The 17478-nt window shown below is 39.0% G+C and overlaps 1 protein-coding gene across 16 annotated transcripts in view; it reads right to left on the bottom strand.

Annotated features, from left to right (window-relative positions):
• Nucleotides 1–17478, bottom strand: part of ESRRG (estrogen related receptor gamma) — a 682819-nt gene that overhangs the window by 50457 nt on the left and 614884 nt on the right. For all 16 annotated transcript variants that reach the window (XM_081484976.1, XM_081484983.1, XM_081484982.1 and 13 more), the window contains 2 exons: nt 16678–16788; nt 12464–12625 (listed from right to left, as the gene is read on the bottom strand). In XM_081484976.1, the coding sequence (XP_081341102.1) occupies nt 12464–12625; nt 16678–16788 (273 nt within the window). The remainder of the gene's footprint in view (nt 1–12463; nt 12626–16677; nt 16789–17478) is intronic.

Here is a 17478-nt window from a genome sequence, read left to right as displayed (position 1 = left end):
AAAGCTCTAGCAAATAATCTCTAAGGTTTATTCCAGTTCTACCAGCCAAGAACTAATTTTTTAAGAGATCTCTCTTTGAAATCATTCCATTTATTTTTTTTAAAGAATGTCACAAAACTTCCTCTAGGCATTTTTCTGAATAAGCAAGCACATTTTTTTGAACTTTGGAAAAATCTATCATACAGCACTTTGCTTCAGCATCATAGCTGTTCACAGATATAAATATGAAATGTGTGAGTACAGATTCTGTGTTTTTCCACAAAAGGTTAATTTGACTAACATGCACAGTTGAAAGGACCTCTGGGAGGGTATTTCTCTCTTACATTTATAGATCTGCATTGCAGACACCCTGCCACTGGGTTCTGCCATGACACAGAAAATGACAAGAAGGCATTCTGGTTGGGAGGGGAGTCTGGGGGGAGAATGGATACCTGTATGTGTATGGCTGGGTCCCTTCACTGTTCACCTGAAACTATCACAACATTGTTAACTGGCTGTGTGTGCGTGTTAGTCGCTCAGTTGCGTCTGACTCTTTGCAACCCCAAGAACTATAGCCTGCCAGGTTCTCTGTCTGTGGAATTCTCCAGGCAAGAATATTGGAGTGGATTGCCATTCCCTTCTCCAGATTAACTGGCCATAGCCCAATGCAAAATAAAAAAGTTTTTAAAATCACAAGGGTAAGTACAGCTGGACTATTTTTTCCCCCTAAAGTGCTGACCACGTCAGGAGGAAGAGTCAGTCCTTCCGTGAACCTCCAGTGGCTCCTTCTCCTTCTCCTCACCCTTTCCTCAGCCAGGCCACCATGTGTCCTGCCACAAACATGCTGACTGGCGGAGGAGGCCCCACATGTCAGGTAATTAATCCTTCCCTAATGTAGGTTAAGCAGGTGTGAAGCCCCCTTCATACAGAGAGGAGGGGGCGACTCATCAGAGACACCCCTGAGGTATGGTGCTTAATTGGGCTCCGGTGACTCTCTCAATTCATGCAGGCCATGCTGCTGACCTGGGCACCCAGTCACCCACTGGCTTAATCTGAATCCAGTGGAAGAAGCTAGTCCTTTCCCCTTCTTGATTTTGTAATATTAACTATATGCAGTGAGGACTTAATTGCCCATTCAGGCAACAGAAATATAATTTTCTTATTGGAAGCAAAGTTATGTGATTAATGGAGACACATAAAATTGCGGGATGAACTAAGTTGCATTGACTCTAGCACTTAGAATTAACAAGAGGTGGTATTTATCCATTATATTTTTGTCTTTAACTAAATTACAATGCATTAGTACCTTTAAGTCATATAATGATAACACTGAACTGCACATTAAGAGATCCAAGTATAAAATGAATGCTGAATACCCCTTTGACTTGGGGCTTGTACACCTGGTACATCATTCCTGATTCTTGCTGGAGGGAAAAAAATATATAACCTGACAAAAATAAAAGTGGTTGATTGTTTCAGAGAAAACCATAGTATTTTTTTTCTAGCAAAACAGAACATTTTTCTTCTTAACAGAGATATTAAGGTGTTTACAAACAAATGGACATACAATATCTGTTTATCATATACCATAAACTTACTAGAAAATCTGGACAATTAAAGTGATTTTGGGACTTCCCTGGTGGCTCAGCTGGTAAAGAATCCGCCTGCAATGCGGGAGACCTGGGTTCAGTCCCTAGGCTGGGAAGATCCCCTGGAGAAGGGAATGGCTACCCACTCCAGTATTCTGACCTGGAGAATTCCATGGACTGTATAGTCCATGGGGTCCCAAAGAGATGGACACGACTGAGCAACTTTCACTTTCACTTTTAAAGTGATTTTGGCTGGTTAAATACATTCTTCTAGTTGGATTCTTGTAACGAAGAGTCATTTATGATGGCTGAAAAGTGGCCTGAATTGAGGAAGGAGCCATGGGTCGGGAAGATCCCTGGAGAAAGGAATAGCTACCCATTCCAGTATTCTTGTCTTGAGAATTCCATGGAGAGAAGAGCTTGGTGGGCTATAGTCCATAGGGTCGCAAAGAGTCAGATACGACTGAGTGACTAACATTTTCACTTTTCAGCTTAATTTTAGGGAAATCATAAGCTTACAGTCATGTTTGGTATTATCTGATCGGTAAAACACCACTGATATGGATAGCATGGGTGACTTCGTACATGCGTGTGTGCACTAAATTGCTCAGTCATGTCCAACTCTGCGACCCCACGGACTGTAGCCCACCAGGCTCCTCTGTCCATGGGATTTCCTAGGCAAGAATACTAGAGTGGGTTGCCATTTCCTTCTCCAGGGAATCTTTCCGACTCAGGAATTGAACCCGTGTCTCCTGAGGCTCCTGAAATGGGGGGCAGATTCTTTACCACTGAGACACCCAGAAAGTCCCACTTTGGATATACATGAGTTGAAAATTAGAGAAGAGAGAATAATGAAAAAGTATAGTTAAAGGGAGGACAGTGCCTTGACCTTGTGGACCCTGACTTTGGTTAATAAGGAAAATTTATATGGAAGAGGAAAAGGTAAATGAACAGCAAATACTAGCTGCAGATTTCCCCTCTCCCTTCTTGTCCCAACTCTCTGATAACCCCTCAGCAAAGGCTATCCAACAGTCTAGGAGATCACAGTATCAAAAGTACTCCTGGGGCTTCCCTGGTGGTCCAGTAGTTAAGACTCCACACTTCCACTGCAAGAGGCATGGGTTCCACTCCCGTCAGGAACTGAGATCTGGCATGTCCCATGGAGACCAAAGGAAAGAATACACCCTGATACTCCTCACACCTTTCATTCTTCCCCAAATGTCTGCAGTGAGTTCCGTTCAACGATCTTTCCTCTTTGCTTCATCCACATCAACACTATTTCCTTTTACACATCAAAACCACAGTTTGTATCTTGATCCTAATGCTCACTTACTCACCAGAGCTTGGTCTAATAAGGAAGCAGGCTGACTTAGTCACTTAAAAAACACAGCCAAGGCGGGCACTCCTGGGAAAAAGATAAATGGAAGACCACAGCTACCTAGCTTTTCTGTGGCTTGTGAACCAAAATTATTTTAAATTCTCTTTCAGTTCAGTTCAGTTCAGTCGCTCAGTAGTGTCTGACTCTTTGCGACCCCATGGACTGCAGCACGCCAGGCTTCCCTGTCCATCACCAACTCCTGGAGCTTACTCAAACGCATGTCCATTGAGTCAGTGATGCCATCCAACCATCTCATCCTCTGTCGTCCCCTTCTCCTCCCGCCTTCAATCTTTCCCAACATTAGAGTCTTTTCAAATGAGTCAGTTCTTCACATGAGGTGGCCAAAGTATTGGAATTTCAGGGTGATGCAAAAGCTCCATTCCTTACCCCTCCACCCAGCGCACACACACACACACACACACACACACACACACACACACACACACACTACTATATAGCATTCACACTTTCAAATTAACCATTCCACCTTATGTGGATGATTTGACCATTCCTTCTTCCAAAGTAATTAGGCTGTGTCCTAGCTTTCATAAACTCATTAGGTACAGGCAAACTTGGATTACATAGCTATTTTTATCTACAAAATAAAACACACTGTACCAGAAATTCTGAGTTTAGCTGAGTAATACATACAGCCTCTTTCAAAAAGAAAACTCAGCAGTTAATTTTTTTTTTGAAGAAACCTCTTCTCTGTAAGTTTAAAAAAGTGCTTTCAAATTACTCAGCATTCTACAGAAAACTGTTTCTCTGATGCTTGAAGTCTCCAGCTACCTCACAATTTATATCTCTTTTCTCTGCTCTTTGTTTTTCAGCCATTTTCCCTGAATGTCAAAGTCAATTTAGTGCGTTTCACTTTGCTGAATAAATCAGAGGCGAAATCCTTGCTAAAAGTGAAAATTTGATTTGCTAAAAGGAGCTTAGGGCAACTATTAATCAATATATCCAGAGTGCCAAAGCCAAGGCCACTATAGACATGCATTCATTTGGAGATTGGCTGAGGCAGACCAAGGGGGATGCAGGGGAAAACGTGTGACCAGCCCCCAGGAGGGAGGTGGGATTAGGGATGGGGAGAGGGGTCACAGAGGAGCAGAGGGAGAAACACAATCATGCTGGTATCGTGTTCAGACTTCTCCCTTCAATTCTTCCTTTAGAAGTGGAGAAAGATTCTAATGATGCATTTAAGCACATATGGGTTATGCTAACCACACCAGCTTCCGTGCAACAATATTTTCATAAGACACAAAAGTCTTTCTCTTTAGAACTCATCAAGCAGCCTTGAGAAGAACCTAAAAGCAGCAGCTTTATAAACAAATAGAATTCCAGAATAGAAATGAGTTGGGTCAGGTCTATAGGATGTCAATATTTTGATAACCCTCAGGCTTCTGATACACAATAAAATGAAGGACAGGACTCATCCTGTTACCTTATCATTCAAAAGAGCTTCACAATTACAATTACTTGCCTGAAAATGATACCATATTTTAGGATCTGATGCATAGAGAAATCTTCAACCTCGTGAATCTGAACAGAGTCGAGGAGGGAGAACCTTCATTTTAGCAACCAATCATTTAAAAACTTTTCCAACTATTCAGCTGAGTAGCTACTCAGCGATTACTTTGTTTCATTAAAATTTGTGATCAGGGATACAAAGGACACACTATCAATCAAACACCTTGATTTTTACTGATTTTAAAGGTGTGTCATACATTTCCTCTTCAATTCAATTATTTTCATTCTCCTTTCATTTTATAAATTAATAGACAAAATTTAAAGATAGGGCAAACATGTTACATTTGCCTAAATTTGCTATGAAAGGCAGGTAGAAAATCTGGAACAAATGACAAAAAAAAAAGTATGGGAAAGCAGATGAAGAGGGGTGAGAAAGGCCTAATGAAGCTATTGGTAAAAAGTGATTTAAGCTAAATAGTCTATGGGTTCTAGTAACATTACTAACAGTGTGGATCAAACCTCCTGACTTAAGAGCTTGCTCATCTATAAAGTGAAGGTAATAAGAATCACATTATGATATGTAAAATTAGATAGCCAGTGGGAATTTGCTGTATGAAGCAGGGAGCTCTAATTCGGTGTTCCATGACAACCTAGTGGGGTGGGATGGGATGGGATGGGACGTGGGAGGGAGGTTCAAAAGGGAGGGGACATATGTGTATCCATGGCTGATTCATGTTGATATACAGCAGAAACTAACACAATGTTGTAAAGTATTTATCCTCCAATTAAAGATAAATAATTTAAAAAAGAATTAAACTGCCAGACTGTTGTAGATATCAAATAAAAGTTCAAGCACACGCTTTGTGAATAATAATAAACTATATAGATATTAGTTATTTCTGTGTTGAAAGCTTATGCGTGTGTTTTATTCACTCAGTCACGTCCAAATCTTGGCCCGCCAGGCTCCTCTGTCCATGGAATTCTCCAGGCAAGAATACTGGAGTGGGTTGCCATTCCTTTCTCCAGAGGATCTTCCTGATCCAGGGATTGAACCTGTGTCTCCTGCATTGAAGGCAGATGCTTTAACATTTGAGCCATCAGGGAAGACCTTTGAAAGCTTAATCTCACAAGAAAAAAGATCAGATTTCAGGGCACACGTGTATACACAGAAATTTCTGTAGACACAGATCCATGATTTAGGGTAGAGATCAGGTCACTTGCATCTTTAATAACCCTCCCAGTACCTAGCATAGTATTATGTCCATGGCAGATACTCAAATGCTTAAACTGTATTCATGATTGCTATGAAATTATGATCCTTCTTTGATCAGGGGTACATGGTGGCATGATTATAAGTGGAAATGCAAATCTATTTGGGGGAGACCTAGTAATGGAGCAGAAGTAATGCAGGAACGGAGGTCATGTGAGCACAGGTAATTGAGCATGGTGACTGCACTGTACATTCGGTCACAAACAAAGGCACTGAACGTTGAGGAGAGGTCTCTGAACGTCTTTGACAATGTTTGAGGTGTCTCAGGAATTGAGTTTCTGTCTGGGAAACCTCAAAACTTCTTTGTTGGTCCTTCTCCTTTATAGCAAGGGGAGCTGCAGAAAATAAACAAATCTCTAGGGGACATTGCAGATTATTTTATTCACAACAGTTTTCAACTTGTTCCTTTCTCCTTATCACAATTGTGACTTCAGAAACTGATAAACACTCAGTTATTTTAGGTTTGGTTGAGGAGGACAAACTAGATTATTTAGAAGCTAATGGTCCTGCTCACCTAGGATAGAATGATGACAATATCCATACAATGATCCTCTTGGTTAAATAACCGTTCCCTCCCTTTCTACTATAATGGATGTTTGCCCTGAATATTTTTTGAAATAGCTCTTATGAATACTAACTTTTTGGATCACTTGCCACTAATTACAATAAAATGACAATCTATGTGCAGTCTCTTAGATAATAAAATGAACACTGAATATTTTACGTTTAGATCATGCTTTATAATGTGCAAATTAATTATGCATATGTATGTAATTTGCATGTTTATTCTTTTCCTCATTTGATTTTCACAAAATAACTAATGGTTGGACCAGTTATGCAACTTACAAAATAGTACTCAACTATATACAGCTCAGGTTTTCTGATTTTACTTTCAGAATTATTCTACCTTTTATAAACCACAACTACAGGTACACAGGTATACAGCTACCAGGTGCATTAAATATAACTTCTGATTATCTGATAATTGAATTTAGCTATAATTTAAATAGTCTTATTAAATGCCAGAACAGTGGATCTTCAATTTAAAATTTTTCCACTTAACTAAAAGACTCAATGACTTTATAGTTCTGAAATCACTGTTACATGCATATAAGAAATATTAACCCTAAGAAAAGAGCTGTAATCACTGTAATTCACTCATAGCAAAGTAGAAATCACAACTACATGTAAATTCAGTTATAGAATGGGGTGGAGGGCGGAGCCTCAGAGCCAATTAACAGTTTCATGCTATGAATATTTTTAATCAATAATATATTTTTCAAGTGCCAATGATACAGATCCAAAACAGCATATTAGGTCCTTTTTATACATAATACAGGGGCTTCCCTGGTGGCTCAGGTAGGAAAGAGCCTGCCTGCAATGCAGGAGACCCAGGTTCAAAACCTGGGTCAGGAAGATCCCCTGGAAAAGAAAATGGCAACCCACTCCAGTATTCTTACCTGGAAAATCCCATGGATGGAGGACCCTGGCAGGCTATAATTCACGGGGTCACAAAGAGTAAGACATGACTGAATGACTAACACACAACACAATTCCCAGGTGCCTCAGTGGCAAACAATCCGCCTGCCAATGCAGGCAACTCAGGTTCAATCCTTGGGTCAGGAAAATGCCCTGGAGAAGAAAACGGCAACCCACTCCAACTTTTGTCTGGAAAATCCCATGAACAGAGGAGTCTGGAGGGTGCCTGTGGTCACAAACAAAGGCACTGAACGGTGAGGAGAGGTCTCTGAGAGCATGGGGTCTATGGTCTATGGGGTCACAAAAGAGTCGGACACGACTTAATGACTAAAACAACAACAATATATAACATATTAGTCAACTATGTCATTTCTGGCATATGAAACCATGATCACATACACATATACATGAAACATACTGTTGTTACAGATGGAAACATAAGCTTACAGTAATTATTTCCATCACAATGTTATGTGCTTTTTCATGTATCAAAAGCATGTAGTGGTGCTAAGCAGTTTAAGATAAATAACGGGCATTTGAAAAACGAAACCTTCACAACTTTGTCTGGGGAATGATATAATCTTAAAAATTTGTCTCTACATAAAATACACTAGGACAATAAACATTTCTTTAAAAAGTATCATTTGCCATAAATGTTCAAAATGCTCTTGTGTATTCTCTCACAAGATTTATATCCTAGTGTAGAAATAGTTTGTTCATTTTCTTTAGAAATTTCTTTCATTTACAGAAAACTCTAAATACTTTTATTGAGAAAACTATTAAAAAAACTCAATGAGCAATTTTAATACGTTTTCCTAAGTAAATAAATGTTTTTATAAAAAATGTTTCAGAGTAAATGGAGAATACTGGTTTCTATACGTTAGACTCCTGTTTCCTCATGAATAAACAACTATATGTAAAGAGTGTTCTATCACATATCTTCCTAGTGTGGTTTACTTTTTGGGCTTAATATTTCCTGCCTTCCTTTGGTGTGAAGAAAAATTACAGGTTTTTTCCTTTCCTGTTTAATGCCATTATATAGACACCATTTTAAAAATGTGACTAAGAGGCCCCAAACTTAAACAGAGTCCTCCTTCTTTAGCAAGTAATTGTTTAACCTGTCATGTTAAAATTAAACAAGCCCACCTGACAATTTGCCATACTTGATAATGGGACCAAAAAAAAACCTTCTAACATACATTCATTCACTTAATTGTTCAAATACCTTTCTCTTCTTTTGAAGTAATCCGTCTGGCAAGATCCATAAATATATTTAAGCCACTTATATAGGTCAGCTAATATGGGTGATGCTTTTTTAAGCACCATCTGATGAAGCACATTCTGCGTTCCGCTAACAAAGTTACAGTACAAAATAATATTTTAATCAAGCCCAAAGAACAATAACAGATCTGACCGCTGGGCTGATAATCGTCTTATCACACCGTGTGAAACCTAGCTCTAATATTTGACGGAGCCTCCATTACTTGGCAGCCCATTCTAAAAAAGGCCAACAATGGAGAGAGAATGAAGTGGAGTGTGCAAGACCTCCGTATCTACATAAAAGAGATTAGAGGCGACAGCGTTCCATTTTACAGCTCAATCATATTGTGTTAGCATGCGCTTATCCGAGCGCGGACGAAATTGAAAGAGAAATAAAAAAGAGTCAGGCAGATAGGAACCAGAAAAGCGAGGCCTGAGCAATTTCCAAGGATATAAAAGGATGCTAATGGCGGGGCCCTGTCATTCTTAAAAAGGGCTATTAGGGCACCATCATCTGTTCTGGTGCCCTTATGCTCCTTCAACTAAAGTCAAGCATTTTCTAAAGCCCTTGTGATCTTTTTGCTTCTAGAGATAAAGTATGGTCATGTTTCAGAACAACACACTTTCCATTTATGTGATTTATTCAAGTAAGTCAACTAATTCTATTTACTGATTAAAAAAAAAAAACGCACTCCCTATGTATTTTTCTGCAATATTTGCTTTTGTTGAATTTGTCACTTTTTTATGGAGCAAAACAAGTATACAAAAATATTTTCCCAGCAGCGCAGAAAGGCTATGATGTTATCTGAGATGCTAAACTTGATTTTTAAAAAGCGTGTGGGCCTACATGTGTGTGTGATTCCACAAACTGAGAGTAGCATACAGACAGCAAAGGTTTGGATGTTAGTATATTCTAAAAAAAGACTTCACTTAATTTTCACATAAGCATTAAAAACATAACAGTTTTGAAGTGAAATTTCAGTTCTGATTTGGCTTTAATTCCAGCTCTAACCCCAGTTATCAGGACTAGGTCATGGTATCAAAAACACATTTTTACTTTTATCAAGGCAGAAATGGGACCTCAATCTTTAAATTCTCTTAGGCATTACCCTCCCATCCCACATTCCATGCTGCCGCCGTACCCAGGCAGCCTGAACCCGGGTTGCACATACAGCAGCAAGCTCGAATCACAGCATCTTTCTCTTCCACCTCAAAACACTGCCTGGCACACTTACTGTTAGCATTTCAGTGAATGCGTGGTTTGCTAATCCCTCTCTGAAAAGCCAAGAGACTCCTTGCAATCATTTAAAACACCCTCCGGGCATCACGAAAACCAGAGCTGTGAATCATGAGTGCACAGCAACCTCCTCTGGCATTTGCTGGGCAGAGAGACTCACGTCAGCCCCCACCAATTCTAAGCCTCCGCTTAAGACTGAACACATAATCGTACAGCAATTGTTTCCACCACTGTTACTCATAGTTATTTAAAGTTACTGTCTTCACAGAAGTCACCAGAGCCCCTTTACTGTGACAAGTTCCTCTGTAAGCTGACATTTCTACTTAGATACACAACTGGACCCACAAATTTATCACCGACTTTTCCTGACCGGAGAGCATCAGCAGGCATTGTTGATTTCTTGGTCATCTTTATGGAATGTCTGTACAGTATCAAAATACGGGCTTAGTAAATTTCTTAATTCGAGGAGAATGGGGGCAGGATTCTCTGAAAGAATGGGCAGTGTGGAGTCACAGTGACATAGCCTTTGATGCTGTTGTTATGAATAATGATAACATTAGCGTTATTATTTTGAACTAATTCTCTCAAAGGTGCTCAACTGGGGAACTAAAATACACAGATTCTACTCCAGGAAGCAATGATGAATATGGGCTTTGAAGGCTCTGGATACATTTGTGAACTTGTGGAAGTGCTTTTATTAATACCTCCTTCTGCCCCAGATCTCCTTATCTTTGAATTAAGGATAATAATATCTAATTCCTGGGTTAGAACAATGGTTCTTAACTGGGAAGAAGGGGGTGATTTTGCCCCCTCAAGAGGACATCTGGCAATGTCTGAAGACATTTTCGTTTGTCACAACTCAAGGGTACCAGAGGGTAGAAACCAAGGATGCTGCTAAATTCCCTACAAGGAACAGGACAGCCCTCACAACAAAGGGTTACCTGGTTGCAAACAACAATTGTGTCAAGACAGAGAAACCCTGGGTTAGAATAATGCTATTTTAAATTTGTGACAATATATGTGTGTGCATATATAAATACTGGTTGTATAAATACAACCCACTCCAGTATTCCTGCCTGGAGAATCCCATGGACAGAGGAGCCTGGCGGGCTACAGTCCATGGGGTCACAAAGAGTCGGACACAACTGAAGCGACTTAGCAGCAGTAACAGCATATATAAATATAAATGATATACTATATATTGGTTATTTTTAAAAGTGTATGTAGACTCTTCAACAAATCTTAGTTGTGTTTCTTTCTAAATCCCTTCATTAACACCTTCTTTCAAAATAAGTTTTCATATAATTGTTTAAGCAAATTCTGGCTTTTTCCTCTGCTACCATTCCCAATGTCTTATCATCTTTTAGCATATCCTATTTTTCTTTTTTTGCTTTTCCTGAAAATCTGTCGGCTGTGATCATAATCCAAATGCAAACCAACCATCCACATGATCAAATTCTCATCTTTCTTTTAGATGTAGTGACCCTTGTGGAGGTATCTGCTACAGACCACACTTCAGCTCACCTATTTAACTAGTTTTGACCTAATTTGGGGTGCTTTATTAGCAAACAGTGTAAGACAAAGTAGCTGGTATAATACAGAGTGATGTTTAAATTAGTTTACAATTTGCTTGGCCTCATCTAGAACTGCAGCGAACAAAGCCATTCAGAAATGTCAGCTGTGTTCCAAGCACTGTAACAAATTGTCGCCTGAACGCTGCACACCTAATGACTTCAAATTAGCTTCACTGCGATATCGCCTGACAGTTCGTTACGACTGTTAGCAACATAGCTGGCGTATCATGACCAATAAATTGGTTTCAGTGTGGGCTGGGAAAGGGACTTCCATCAATTTGATTAAAGAAATTACTGTAGCATTCAAAGCATAAAGACAAACTAGTTTAAGGAGACAGAAATAAGTTCACTCTACCAAAGAAACATGGCTCATCATCCAAAAATTTGTGTGTAAACTATTTGAAGATCAGAGTTCAAACAGACAATAATTCAAGCGGACAACTACAATTCTTAAACCTTGTGATCAGGTAATATGTACACTGATCTAAGGATGGGTCTGGAAAGAAAAGTCACTGGATATTTTAAAATACTACTCTTAAGTTACTATAAGAGAAAATTTATGATGTTAGTTTAACATTTATTTTTGTAATTCATGTATAAATTCATGGTAAATATCTCATTGTAAACCAAAGCAATAAGCAAATATGAAAAGCAATTCAGTATAAATCACCACTACAAATGACAAAATGAGTGATTTTTAAAAGGAAAATGGGATCTAGACTACTCTTGATAAAAAACATTTTTTAAAGTGAAAAGAAAAAGCCAAAGTATTTTCTTAGGTTAAAACAGACTTTAAAAGGAGTAAAAAATATTTTAACAAGTTATATTCTATTTATCTGAGGTTGGCAATAATAGTACCTTCATATGTGAAAAAAGAGGTATAGCTATAAAAAGACTTATGATTCTATTAGGATAGGAAAACTCTAAATTAAGTATGACAAAGACAAATGTAAAGGTTTAAAAAAAGTCCTAATGAACAGGATTTCCCTGGAAGGCCAGTAGTTAAGACTGCATGCTCTCGCTGCTGAGGATGTGAGTTCAATCCCTAGTTGGACAGCTAAGATTACACATGCCTTGTTGGGTGGCCAAAAGAAATAATAAATTTTAAAAATATATAAATTTAAAAAAAATTTAAAACTCCTAATGAGAAAACTGTGACTTGGTCTAAATCAACATATACACCCTAGGGGATTAATTGCAAACTTTTCTTTTTCATTTCAGAAAATGTACCTGGAATATGCTTCGCCCATCCAATGATAACCACCAACTCTCGATCAGCCAAGTCACACAGTGTAGTGAGGGCTTTGATGTCACTGTCGGGGACAGTAGGGTCAGGCATGGCATAGATCTTCTCCGGTTCAGCCACCAACAAATGTGAGACAATCTTGTTATCTGCAGGATCAGACCAGAGCACTCCAGGATCACTAGTAGCATCATTTCTCTTTCACACATGCTAAACTAGGTGGTGTTTTGAAAGGAAAAAAAAAACCAAAGCCTTGCCTATAATCAACCCCAAATATTCCATTTATGGCTCAATATATGTATATTAAAGTGTTTCGGAAAACCCATAGCAAGAAATAAGCCACCGCAGTCGTGACAGTTCTCTGCTTCTCCTTGGCTTTACCTGCCTTTGCTGGAATGAAGCATCTGTCCTGTAATGAAATTTTTTATAGCAAACAGATAAGAGGAGTTAGATGCTTTCTGGGTTTACTCTTTGATTCTTAAGTGGGATTTGGGGAAGCAGATTAAATAGTATACAGCAGGTTTAAAATAAAACTCCACGTAAACCACTGAAATGTAGAACGCAATGTGGGAGGCAAAGATCTAGTGCCCGTAGACCTAATGGGCACGAAAGTCATTAATTGTCCTAATTCCTTTAAAAAAGAGCAAAGGTTGGAGCCCTTCTGCCTGGGTGAATTACTGACTATATAACTTTGTCTCTGCAGGATGCCTTCAACAGGAATGTCTTTCCTGTCTCCCTCTCTCCACACACCCAGCCCATCTTCCAAATAGAGCCAATGTCAGTTTCCAGAAAAACACTCCTACTTAAATGTGACAGTGTTTTCTCTTCTGGGCATCTAATTCTTCAGTCCTCTTTTTTCATCTGTTGTCTTTAGTTCACTCTCTAGTTCAGATTTATCTGTCTGAAATTTGTGATATATGTTTTTAAACTCCTTCATAAAGTAAACACTAGAGACAAATGGAAAGCATCACATCAAATGTGTTTTATCGCTCAGGGCCATGTGAGAGTTTATGGAAGGGGTTATAAAGCCTTGCTAACGGAATGAATTTTCTTGTTGGCCCTATTTCCAATTTTTACACGTAGTTTTAGATTTGATACTTTCTTTAAGTGAGGAGATACAAATAGGTAAGAATAAACCCAGATATTTCAATATTCTACATCTTCTTACTCTAGAAAACTAAGGTCATAAATGGGGTTTTATGAGTCAAGCCCAAGATTCTTCTTTGTTCACTGTTTGCCTTTTCCTCTAAAATTTTAACTTTTAAACTCAAAATGAAAAGGCTTCATATACCTTAGAATTGAAAACAAAGCTTTCTTTTTGTCTCCTTTAACAACAAGAATCTTTATCCAAGCTGTAACTAGTAATTTTTCTGATATAGTTTAAAATCTTTATTACTATGACTGCCACATGAATTCTGTTTATTTCAAATTATCAACATCAACATTCCCTGGCAGTAATATTCAATTACTATCAAATTAAAAATACAGATTTGGGAGGAAATATTCCCAAATATCATATTTTCTAGAAAAAAAATTAAGATCAAATAGAGATTTTTTTTTTTAATTTGCAGGATCTGCAGAGAATGACATTTGTTTCTTATATATGCTATAGAAACAACACCCTGTTTTTCAGTTACGCTTGGAAAAGTTTCTGCTTTCATTGCTCTGACATTGCAACAAAACCTGTCAGCAACTACTAGATTCTCAGGACTAGAAGGAAATGCAATAATAAAGGGCGCAAAAATGTAACGGAAGGAAATAGTGATTCAAGATTTTTTTAGTACAGGGAAAATGTTACCTGTTTTTAGCCAAGTCAATGGATACTTGACTGGAGGGCCAGAAAAACTTGGTGGAGGCTTAGAAATTCCTATCATTCAGAAAATGGAATAGCTGGCAGCACTGTTTCGAGGTGAAGCTTATTTAATGTTTCCCTAATTAGAATCAATAGAACCCAATTTTCATTCTTGGGCTTTTGTAGAACACAGACAATCAGTCAGGCTCCAGAAATCTCCCCCAGCCACTTCCTCAGCAATGCCCGTGCCCAGTCTCTTGACACTTATCTGACAGGATCTGAAAATTAAGTTTTATAAATGTTTGTTACCAAAACACACTAATTGGATGGACTAAGGAAAATTAACACAGAGGCCTTAAGATAATGAGTAATGATTTATTAGGAGTCCTCTTTTATCTCAGACCAGTGGAGCTCACTGAAATTGTTGTAATCTCCTTCAAGGTACTTGACAAGCCTCCTCCCCATTTCCCAGGTTTACGCTGAAAACCATAGATGTTTCTTTGCTCTGTGGACTTACGAATGGGCTGGTGCTCATTTTTCTCTCAGTAGAGGAAATCATCAATGGTGTCAGTCAACATTCATAGAAAATGAATGAGAAATGGCCAGTCTGGACATTTACTGAATCCAGGAAAACGAAACCTCTAATGAAATTAAGCATTAGTGTTTATTGCATTTTATTGTATTATCAGAAAGTTTTTTATTCTAATGTGCAAAATCTGCTTAATGCAGTCCTAGATTGTATTTGCAGAATGCCAAACAGCTTATGCAGGCTGAGGAGAAGATGCCAGATTGGACAATTGAAGGTATAATCAACATAATGTTTTTTGGAAAGGCAAAAGGAAACTATGCCATATGTTCACTTAAGCTTTAATTTTATGTAAAACTGGTTGTTTTTCCTTTGACATAGCTAAAATGTCCTTTCATTTACAGTTCAGGGTCTGTTTTATTTATTTAACAGATGCCCATATGCTCACATGGATGACACACAGCAGCGCCCCCTCCTGGAGAGTCCAAAAGAGGACATTTTTTTTTTCTCTTCCCTTGCAAGCTGATCAAAAATGACCTGTGTCTTTTCTAGAACTGCTCTAGCTGCAACTTCCTCTGGTGAGGGCCGGTTGTGTCTTCTGAGCCAGAGACAGCTAAATAGGAGAACTGTTTTCACCGCAGCACTTTTCAGTGCTTCCTATAAACTCTATGCACAACATCCTAAAATGTTAGCTCTTTTGCATTACAATAAGCCCCCCACATGTGAACCTGAGTGAAACTGCAGCTTGCCCTCCATCTCCTATTGCTGACATCCTTCAGCTCTACCATCGCCAACTGCCTCTCCCTCCTCCAGTCAGCAACTCTTCTTGCCTCTTCACTTGATGCCAGCCTCTGTATGCTAGCTGTTGTACTGTATGTACTACTGGACTTTTCTACATAGTATATGATTAAAAATGTTTTATTTTTTGTGTCTGTGTCTTCCATGTTATTTGTGTGAAAAGTACTATAAACCTATAACTGTACAGCACTACATAGCTGTGTTAGTAGGGTGCCTAGGCTAATTTTGTTGGACTTAAGAACAAATTGGACTTACATATGGGCTCTTGGAATGGAACTGGTTGGTATGTAAGGGACTTACTGTACAGCCATGAACTGATTTTTCAGAAACTGGAACATGTTAACTGCCTTGATCTATATTCTACCTCTTTAAAAAGACTTATCTATATTCTAGTTAATGACAAAGAGAACGGGGCTTGCATTTTAGCTATGTACCAGTCACCATTTTAAACTGCAACTGGACATTATCAAACTATGTGCTTTTAAAAAATAATTCATAAAGCCCATAAGGACATCTGAAATGGAACCACCAACCTATGCTTGTTATTAGTAGGACTCAATCTTGTTTTAATCTATTGCTGGCTGGTGTGTTAACCTTCCATAGCTCCAAATTAATGAGGCTCCTAATGTATTTTCATTGGGAGGTTGAACAGCCAAACTCATTCAGTTAGTGAAAACTACAAAAATCACTTTCTTGTGAAATCTGAAACTAACAGCTCCAATGAACTAATGATCATGGTATGATCTGTTTTATGTACCTCTGAAAATAAAGATAACCCGTAAATGTAAAAGTCACACCATATAAGCTATGCCTTAGTATGCTTATGTTTCTACAAAATGACTAGGTTAAAGGGGGGGGGCAGTGGGGGACAAGAAAGCAATAGGGGGAAAAAGATAATCAACTGAGTTGCTATTGCTCTTCAAAGGGAGTCCCTGGGAATAAAGCCACAGACACCCCCACCCCTCTTAGGGAAGAGAAGCCTCATTGGAGTCAGTAGGAATGGGCATGCCAAAACTGATGTATCTAGAGCAGCCAGCTGGGAGGATGTCGTGTGCTGGAAAGCCAGACGTGTCTGCTGTACTTACATGGCTTTTTGGCTGGCTGAACCAGCTGAGGGTTCAGGTATGGGCTGTTCTCCGCATCTATTCTGCGCTTGTACTTCTGCCGACCTCCACGTACTCTGTCAAGACGCACTCCTGTGGGCAAAGACAGACACCAACTTACTGTTGAGGTAACTATCTTTGCGACCAATCAAATACATAGAGGTAAACAGAGAATAGAATGCCGAATGGTCCAGGCGGATTAAAGGAATGTTAAAAAAAAAAAAAAAAGTGATGGTTAAGCCAAGACTGCCAGAGATTGGAAACCAAATCTGGAAGAGACTGCCAACCTGAAAGATATTTATCCAAAGCCATCAAAATCACCTACACACCAAAGAAAAGGCACCTTTCCTTGAGAATTAATACAAAGAAACTGGAATTTGGTGCTAATGTTGTTTCCTCCATTAGCAATGTGTATTCTCCTCCTCATCGGCTTCCCCAGAGGCTCAGTGGTAAAGAATCCATCTGCCAATGCAGAAGACTCAGGTTCCATCCCTGGGTCAGGAAGATCCCCTGGAGGAGGAAATGGCAACCTACTCCAGTATTCTTGCCTGGAGAATCCCGTGAACAAAGGAGCCTGGTGGGCTACAGTCCATGGGGTTGCAATAAAGAGTCGGACATGACTTGGCAACTAAACAGCAGTCCTCTTCATAAGTCACCCCTGAAAGCTCAGTGTGCGGGCTTGAGTAGATGGGTAGATCCAAAGCTGTCCAATCCACCCCAGTCTATCAGAGGACTCCACATGGACCTGTGGAAGTGAACTGAGCTGAAAACTTCCACGTGCTG

The sequence above is a fragment of the Giraffa tippelskirchi genome, chromosome 5 (genome assembly GCF_054371585.1).
Source record: "Giraffa tippelskirchi isolate mGirTip1 chromosome 5, T2T-mGirTip1v1.2.pri, whole genome shotgun sequence".
NCBI classification, from domain to species: domain Eukaryota; kingdom Metazoa; phylum Chordata; class Mammalia; order Artiodactyla; family Giraffidae; genus Giraffa; species Giraffa tippelskirchi.
Note: the sequence above shows the minus strand (reverse complement) of the source record. Positions and strands in the feature narration are given on the sequence as shown.